At 34.4% G+C, this 9,550-nt stretch overlaps 2 protein-coding genes across 2 annotated transcripts; one reads left to right on the forward strand and one right to left on the reverse strand.

Annotated features, from left to right (window-relative positions):
• The first annotated feature begins 772 nt into the window (after positions 1-772).
• On the forward strand, positions 773-5,041 carry LOC145055783 (phosphatidate cytidylyltransferase 1-like). The gene is made up of 12 exons (XM_079004171.1): positions 773-966; positions 1,678-1,795; positions 2,350-2,603; positions 2,723-2,874; positions 2,982-3,123; positions 3,261-3,417; positions 3,563-3,610; positions 3,681-3,755; positions 4,197-4,325; positions 4,400-4,456; positions 4,565-4,648; positions 4,738-5,041. Exons 2-12 carry the CDS (start codon positions 1,709-1,711, stop codon positions 4,822-4,824), a joined length of 1,272 nt encoding a protein of 423 aa, XP_078860297.1. The 5' UTR covers positions 773-966; positions 1,678-1,708; the 3' UTR covers positions 4,825-5,041.
• Positions 5,042-6,735: 1,694 nt separating this feature from the next.
• On the reverse strand, positions 6,736-9,251 carry MGE1 (Co-chaperone GrpE family protein). Its single transcript, XM_078999698.1, has 6 exons — positions 9,004-9,251; positions 8,244-8,454; positions 7,960-8,156; positions 7,705-7,872; positions 7,215-7,343; positions 6,736-7,081 (listed from the first exon to the last, which is right to left on the reverse strand). Exons 1-6 carry the CDS (start codon positions 9,151-9,153, stop codon positions 6,983-6,985), a joined length of 954 nt encoding a protein of 317 aa, XP_078855824.1. The 5' UTR covers positions 9,154-9,251; the 3' UTR covers positions 6,736-6,982.
• Between the last annotated feature and the right edge of the window lie 299 nt (positions 9,252-9,550).

A 9,550-nucleotide genomic window follows, 5' to 3' on the forward strand; every position in this document is an offset into this window, starting at 1 on the left:
ACTAAGCATTTAATGGAACATTAAATGCAAAGTAAGGACAAAACTATCATTTTATTATATAAAGTTAGTGGTAATTAATGTTTTTTTAATCTGTGTGTTTTTTGTCTGTGGACAATAATATTGAGACGGAGGGAGTATAAAGTAATTGTTGATGTATGAAGACCATTTTGAAATGATGAGTTACATTACTTTGATGTAGTAATTAATTATTGTAAAAGTTAACCCGTAATGCTTGAAAGATAAGTAACAATTCATTAACGTGAACGGCCTATAAAGCCAAGGACGGAGCTACCTATGGGTCAGGGTAGGCCCAGGCCCACCCTCAAAAATCTCAAAAAATCTTTTTTTTTTTTTTGCTTTTATATATATATATATATATATATATATCCAATTAGTTTATAAGGACCTCCTTGAAAATAAATTCTGGCTTCGCTCTTGTATAAAGCGGTCCTGAAAAAAACTCAAAAACATACATTTTTAAAGAGTCGATAACATGTCACAAATCTTATCATCACAAACAAAAACTTACCATATTAGAAAAAAAAAAAAAAAAAGGTTTGGTTCATGACTTCGGTTATGGTGTACCAAAGACTTGATCTAGTAGTCAAATAAATGTTTCATGACATCGGGAAAAAAAAATTGTTCCGTTTCATTTTTATTTTTTTCAAGGGACCAAACTGCTCGTGATCTCAAAGTGAAGGGACAAAATTTGTAATTTACCCAAACAAAAACACACGACCTTAAACAAAAGAATATGTTGTTTTGAATCATTTCAACGCCTTCCAGCAGGGAATGAAGCGGGGAGGGTTGATTCGCATGCTCGTCACCTTCAATTCGTTCTTCAAGGAGAATTTAATTACCAATGCCTTTTCGGTGATCAGATATTCCGATATCCGTGAACCACGAGGAATCTATACCTACAGATATTCATCATATCATTACTAGAAATCTAGAAATCAAATTAATGTACGTAAGATCTCTCTCTCATTGATAAGTTTTATATCGGATTCTTGTTTTCCCTCAATTGCATGCTTATATACTGCCATTCATCTCGTTTTCTTATGAATTTGAAGCAATTCTGATTCGGCAATATCACTTTTTATTTAAAAATTCGAGTTAGATCAACAAACGAATTCAAATTTGCATGATGGATCACGATTCACGGGTTATATATTATCCAACGTACCTGAATTCATTGTGTGAGGTTGATGGCATCCAATCGGTGGATTATGTTCGATAATCAAAAACATCAATTAATGCCTCGCTCCAGGACCTGGATTTGAAATCCATGAGCATCGTCTTTGCTAAATATGTACGTCAGAACATTCTAGAAGCAAGTTAGGTGATCCTTTCGGCATTAAGCCATTAATTAATGGTGTAGGGAGGAGAAAGTCTTTTAACTTAGATTCTCACTCTAAAAAAATTCTATTTGCTGCTCCTTCTCACTAATGAAAACTGCTTGGAATTCCATTTTGTGATGTTTGATCATATTTGCAACATTTCCTTTTGACAAATTTTAAACTAAACGTTACACCTTAATTTGTTAAACACTTCAATCCAATTCCTTGATAAGCCATCGTGTTGATTTTATTTGCCTTTATATGTAGCATGTCTGAACATCCTTAATGAATCTTAATAACATAACATTTTTCTTGTACGCTTGCTTGGCTTCTTTAGGTGCACATAGATTTTATTCCAGCCTTCCAAAATGAATTTTAGAATAATGGAGAGAGATCTTCAAAGCCCTAGATCAGCTTCAAATGCCCGAGCTCGGAATAGGAGAAAATCAACTGAGGTTGGTGGGATGTCCAAGTCTAGTACCTCAATTCTTATAAAGATCCTAATTTGGTTACAAACTTTTACCTTATTTACTAACCCGGATGCAATTAATGATAGGGGAAAATGACTTAAAAGCCCAATTAAGTTTCCAAACCGTTCAAAAAACTCCAATTATGTTTTGTCTGTTCAAAAAAACCCAACAAACTTAACATTTTGTCTAAAAAGCCCAACTAAGTTACACTTTCCTGAAAGTCAAATAAGAGAAACATATGACGTGGCTTATTATCGTATCGGAAAAATGACTTGTTAGACCAACGAAGTTTCCAAAACGTTTAAAAAACTCCAATCATGTTTTGACTGTTCAAAAAAAACCCAACGAATTTAAGCAAAACAAAATTGGGATTTTCTGAACGGTTTGGAACTTTGTTGGACTTTTTAGACAAAATGTTAAGTTCATTGGGTTTTTTTGAACAAACAAAACTTGATTGGGGTTTTTTGAATGGTTTGGAAACTTCGTTGGGCTTTTAAGTCATTTTCCCTTAATGATAGAATGTTTCTGTATTTTTATAGGCTTTTCCAGATGTCATGAAGGTAAATGGAAGTGATTTGCTCGTGAATGACCAAAACAAATACAGATCAATGTGGATCCGAACATATTCTTCAGTCTGGATGCTTGTGGGCTTCATATTGGTTGTGTATTTAGGTCATCTTTATCTCTGGGGCATGATTGTTGTCATACAAATCTTAATGGCAAGTGAGCTCTTCAATTTACTTAGAAGAGCTCATGAAGATAGGCGTCTTCCAGGCTTCAGACTTCTCAATTGGTAAGAACCCGTTTGGTTTGTTTACAACTAATCTCCTTAATTATATATTGTTGCAATATTGATGATAACATATGTATATTATGTATGAGTAATGAGTAAATGGAAACATGGTTTTACAGGCATTTCTTCTTCACTGCAATGTTGTTCGTGTATGGTCGCATTCTCAGCCAACAGATAATGCATGCTGTAACTCCTGAAAAATTCTTCTACAATCTTGCAACCAGTTTTATGAAGTATCAGATGGTTATCTGTTATTTCTTGTACATCACAGGTGCATTTTATGTCTTTTCCTTAAGTTGTTTTTGATAACATATATATCAGAATTATTCTTGGAAGCTTTTTCTTACAAAGTAACACCATAGGTCCTATTTGATACAGGGTTCATGTGGTTCATTCTTACACTAAAGGCGAAGATGTACAAATATCAGTTTAGTCAGTATGCATGGACACACATGATATTGATAGTAGTATTCACACAATCGTCCTTCACTGCTGCAAATATCTTTGAAGGGATATTCTGGTAGTCCCAGTTCCCCCAAATCATTCTCATTCATTTATTATGATTATATTGTAGTATCATATGAGTATTGTTCAAGAGGCAATGTCACAATGATTTATCATCTCTTGAAGTCATCAAAATTTTATTAAATGTTGAAGGTTTCTCCTGCCAGCATCACTTATTGCAATTAATGATGTCGCTGCATATTTCTTTGGTTTTTTCTTTGGGAAGACGCCCCTTATCAAGCTTTCTCCAAAGAAGACATGGGAGGGCTTTTTAGGAGCATCAGTCACAACAGTTATTGCAGCATTTATGGTTAGCTTATTTTCAAAGCTAAAAGAATATTTCCCGGTTTATTTTTGTTTTATCACTAGTTAAGAAAGAAGTGCACTTCAAGGGGTCTGAAGTCATTACTATATTCTTCTAATTAAACATATTAACTAATCTTTTATATATGTAGCTTGCAAACGTTTTGGGTCGCTTCCAGTGGTTTACATGCCCAAGAAGGGTATGTTCAAATACCTCATTTTTCCACAATTAACCAGAAAATGTAATTTTACAAAGAGTCTTCTATGTAGGATTTATCCACAAGTTGGCTGCAATGTGATCCTGGTCCTATCTTTACACCAGAAATATTTGAGTTACCCAGTGGGGTAAGTCAATTTTTAGCATGCACCTGAAAGTATAAGGGTTCTTTTTTTCATTAAGTCGTTGGAATGAGTAATGATGCTTGTATGGATAGAGTGTCACATACATAAGGTCTGTTTCTTTCCTAGACTGAATGAATACTAAATGATCGTTTTACCCTTACTTTTCAAAAAAAACAAATTTCACATTATCAACAATATTCATCAAATTTAATGTAAAGAGGAGTTGGGAGGAAAAAAGAAGAAAGGAAAATAGGTAAACGATTAGTGTCTTAATACATCCAGTCAGTTTTTTTGCTTAAAACCCATTAAGTCATTTTGTCTTAGATTATGTCAAAAAGAAACAGCAATGTATAGATAGCTGTCCAGATTAAGTTGTTAACTCATTAGGCCCATTAAGAGCAAGAAACAACACCTAACTTGTTGTAAAACATTGCACGCACGCAGTTGCCATGGAAAGAGATATCAGTTTTACCAGTGCAGTGGCACGCTTTATGCCTTGGTTTGTTTGCATCGGTTATTGCACCATTTGGAGGGTTTTTCGCAAGTGGATTTAAGAGGGCCTTTAATATCAAGGTGTGTCATGATTGTTATGCTTAAAACCACAACTTTTGCATCCATTAATTATTAACATGTTTTCAACTTTCCAGGATTTTGGTGGCAGTATTCCAGGACATGGTGGCTTTACTGATAGAATGGATTGTCAGGTAATTAGCATTTCTATATTGATTGATGTCCTTCAATACATACAAGCTAATCAAATCATAAATTTATCATTAAATGTTTTTCTTGTGTGTGTTTTGTAATGGTTGCAGATGGTTATGGCTGTTTTTGCTTACATCTACCATCAGTCTTTTGTTATCCCACAATATTATCCGGTCGAGATCCTATTGGAACAGGTAGGTATATGAGATAATCTATCTTTAATGTGGATTTCTATTATCGTTAATATGATCTCTTATAATCCTTTTTATTTTTTCTGGAATAGATATTAGGAAGCCTTAATTTTGAGGAGCAGGTGTTACTACTCACGAAACTGAAGGAAATAATAGACGTGAGACAAATCCAGAATTGATTTGATTTGGTTTGTTCTTCATTTACAGTGATACTGGTGGCACTGAATACGTCCATACATACTTGTAGTATTATATTCATTCATTCTTTAGAGATTTTTCATTCTGTTTTGATTGTATGTACCTCCTGAATCACGATGTAATTTAGGATGAAAACAACTGTAATTGCTGTTAGATGCCAACTTGATTCATGTCTATATATCTCAAACAACTGCATTAGCTGATACTATTGATTGTTCTGAAATTAATTATTTTGTTTTTGTTATATATAAGTTAACCACTAGCCAAAATTAGATTTAACTGAAAAATAAAGTTTAAAATCCACATTACATTTAAAAATAGATTTGGGGGTTTTCTTGAATTTTTAAAACCAACATCGAAACACAAACACCCCAATAAGACATAAGTTGGGTATGTTCCAAAAAATGTTTATGCCCTAAATGATCGCCATCCTTATTTCAATATGAAAGTAACTACACATCTTGTTAATAGCAAGTCTTGAACCATGATCATTGGTTTAACAATTCCATACATGGTAGGAATATGATCTACACACATAGATACAAATTTAAAATGCAAGGAAATAATGAAATACAAGAATTTACATTGTGCACGTGCTTAGCGTAAACGTGCTACATCATCCACAACTGAACTACAGTGATTTCATATTGGTTTTAAAATACAGTTTAGAAGTATGTAGAGAGAAATCGGGCCTGAAATAGCATTCAAAAATCATCAAATGCAACGATCTTCTACCGAAGAACAACTGATCACCAAACCTGCCTGGTAAAGCATGTAACTCTCGTAAACCTAAAACCGTGTAAGCTACTATACCTCTAGTCTGATGCCTATTCATCAATCATGATCTAAAGGCCTATCAAAAGGTTTCTATTGTCATCACTTAGTAAACAAATCTGGGGGATTCTTGTACAAAGGATATTTATGAGTGACTACCTACCATCACTTATCATTAAGCCGATGAATTGATATCTCATTCGCATGTGCTTCATTCTACTATGATATATTGGACTCTTTCAAAGATAAACTTCATTTTGGTTATTTTTTTACTTCATTCCAAACTCTCATAAGAAGTTTTACAACCATATTATAAGCTCTTTATTTACATATGCAATAGCCATGTGTTTTGCTTTTGTGATTGAGTTTTTTTTTTCTAGAAGTCTAGGCATCCAACTAGCCGTAGTTTCCTCTGAGTGTGAACATATAGCCTTGTAGTGCTAATACCCGAATCTAAACATTTACCCAAATTTGCATCTACGAAGCCTTTTAGAATAACTCACTTCCAAAACTACGACAACATCATAGGTGATCATGTCCCTTGGCAATCATCAGATTCCACAACACACCACATATGTTAGACCAAATCCAGTGATAATTTTGGACTGTGTTCCAAAATTAAACGTTGGTAAACTTGTATGATTTTAGTCAATTTGCATGAAATTTGGTTTAGTCTCAAGGTGGAGTATGTTAATGATGTTGTTTTCATTCATTTTCCAAACTATTGTTGCATTTGAGCTGCACAGTTTTTGCATTACTTTCCTTTTATATGCAACTTTTACTCCATAGTTGTTACTTGATTGTATAAATTCCAAGTTTATATTTAAATAATGTTTTATTAATAGATAATTAGGACTCTCATTTGTTTGGGAGAGTTTTCTATTTAGAAGGTTCATTTAAGTGTTATTAGGAAACTTTGTATGACCATTATATAAAGCCCATTAGTCTCTTGGTTTAAGATTATTCATGAATGTTTTCTTCTTCTTTCACGCAACAGAAGCTTCTTGTACCTTTCTTCTATTGAAGGTCTATAGTAATAAGAAGTATCGTTTGTGGTTTTCTTGTTTCGGGTTTCAAGTCATACGTTTGGTGTTTTGTGGCTGTTCACACAGTTGACATGAGATGTAGTTAGATGTTTCACTTAACTAACTTGGCGTCATGATCACCAAATGAAGATGGTTTGAGGTGTTTAAGTATCGTCTTTTACTCAAATTTCACCAAAAAAAAAAAAATCAAGACATAACTTTTCTAAATAGCAGGGTGTAGAAGTGTAACTCAGGCTCAAGAGTTTTAATCAAACTACAGGAGCTCCTATCGGTGATAAAACTATAAGCTTAGCCTACTTGAGATTTTTGGGTGTCAGTTTCAAGTTTGGGTTTCTTCATTTTCATCTTTTTTGTCCATAGCTATGGTCACACCAACTTCAGCTGGTCGTAGAATTCGATCATGCAACATGTATCCTGCCTGCAAAACCAACCACAATATTACATCACCAATGTTGATGCAACTGTTTAATAACATAAAAATGCTAGTTTAATTTTGGCATAAAAATTAATGTTAGCCTGTTAACTGTTAAGTGAAGTGACATGCATAGTACCTTGAGCACAACTGCAACTTGATCAGGTGGGTTGGTTGGATCAGGTACTTGGAATACAGCATTATGCCTGTTGGGGTCAAATTCTTCATTTGTGGGATCATATTTTTCCACTCCAAATTTTTTGAAAACCTGAAACCACCAAATTCATTACCTATGTTGGAAGAAAGTATAGTCCCTTTGAAAATATTTTCTTAACAATTTAAAACTTGTGGGACCCTATCTATGACGTCCCTCATCTCACATAACAAGTACCCTGAATTGAGAACATTCATAAAATGGAAGGATTATAAAAAGAGTTATTTGGGTCACTTGGTAACAAAGATTTTGAATATTTGGTCACCACGTGCTGAAGTGGGTATTTATTAACATTAAAATTGTAAATATACTAATATAGTATGTGACCAAAACTGTATGTGATCTCAAAGTCAAGGGACAAATCTTAAAATTTACCAGAACATAAACACGAACTTAAAACAAAAGAATTTATTACCTCTGCTAGTTGTTTTTCAGTCATCTCAACGCCTTCCAGCAGGGTTTTTAAAAGTGGCACAGCTCCAACACTATCTTGAGACGTATCCATCTTAGAGAAACTCTCTTTTACCACTGAAGAAGCTCTACCCAAATTATCCGCAACATCCAGTAAGCTCTTGGCAAAATTCTGCAGCTTTGAACATGTTAAACTACCAGTAACATGACAACATAAAATACATTCAGTCAGGATACTTTTAAACCACTAACATAAAACCTGTATTGCAAACTTCTTTGAGTTCTCTGCTTCTCTTTTTGTCCTCTCCATTACATTTTCCATTTCAGCATATGTTCGAAGAATTTTATCTTTCATTTCCTCAATCTCTTTATGCTTTGCCTTCAGAAGTCTCTCTTTCTCAGCCACAAGTTTGACCAGATCCTCCACTGACAGCTCTTCCTCATCTGAATCCGACTCTGAAAGAAAGAACTAATTCAGTAAGTAACCTTCCTGGTAAAGACTAAAGAGATTGGATGTATTTAATCTGGTTTCCGATTACAAACCTTCTCCTTTCTGGTCAGAGGCGTCTGTTTTACTAGGATTTTCTGCATCTGTACTTTCTTTAGCATCATTGGGAATACCTGTAGTGTCTCCCTCATTTTGGGAAGTTCCGTTTTCTTTGGATTGTAGAGATGCAGATGATGATATTCCAAATCTTTGAATGAAGTGTAAATTAAGAACAGGATTGTACAATTCCGTTTGACCTGTTACAACCTGTAGAACACAAACAAGCCTTAGATGCGGGCAATGATTATACACTTGGATAAATTCCATAAAGACATCTTAGGTGTGTAGTTTTTAAAATAACAAAGCACCAACTTCAATAAAACCAAGAGTTCCCTGCGATTATAGTTCCTTGAAGAGTGTAAATGACATTGTAAAGACATTTTTACTTCACGGTTTTAGATAATTCTAGATAGCCGATTTTAGCCTTCAATTTTAGAGTAGATGGCCTTCATTAAACACAAAATACATCGAATTGCCTGTAATATCTTACTTGTAGACTTCTCTCGAATAATCTAGGAATATCAATGCCGCACGGTGAGCAAGATAAGATCGTGACAATATACAGACATACAGTATCATGAATACAGGCTTATGATTGCTAAAGCCCTGAAGAAATCTAAACGGTGAAAACAGAAACAATAAACACAAAATAGTCGAATACAATCAACTATCTGTAAGACCCTAGTTAAACCCTAGGCTATATATAAATTAGAAATGAACAATTGTAGAAATCAAACCAAATCAAATAGCGATTACCTTGTCTTGGGAAAATTGGAGCGAGTGGAAAGCATTCCGGATGACTGGAATGAACTTCTGATTATCATGCGCTGCATGGAAGATTAAGGAGCCTCGACACCGAGTCACCACACTCCTTGAAATCTGGGAAATGATACCGCCGGCCACCATCTCTCATGCGATAAACAAATGATCGGTAGCAGATATACTGCAATCAATGAAAGATTCGTAGATGAAGAAAAAACAATCAGCATTTAAGGAATTTTGCTTCCAAAATATGGAAGAAAGAAATGGGCGGGGAAAAGTACCTTCGAGAATGCCATCCTTCTACAGAAAATGACGCATTTACCCTTCTTTGATTATTTTAGGGCAAATTCTTGTTAAAAATATAGATCATTCATTTAAGTAGAACCGAACCGGACTGAAAAATGGTTCCGGAATTGAAACCACTGTATGCCGTTCGGTTTTTGGGTCGCTATTTCCCATTAAACTAGTTCTGTTTTCCGGTTCTCCATCGAATATGAAACCAACATATCCCTAAAGAACAAATTTCTTAGTAGAACCGAAC

This window comes from Lactuca serriola, chromosome 5 (assembly GCF_051521515.1).
Source record: "Lactuca serriola cultivar US96UC23 chromosome 5, Lser_US96UC23_V15, whole genome shotgun sequence".
NCBI lineage: Eukaryota > Viridiplantae > Streptophyta > Magnoliopsida > Asterales > Asteraceae > Lactuca > Lactuca serriola.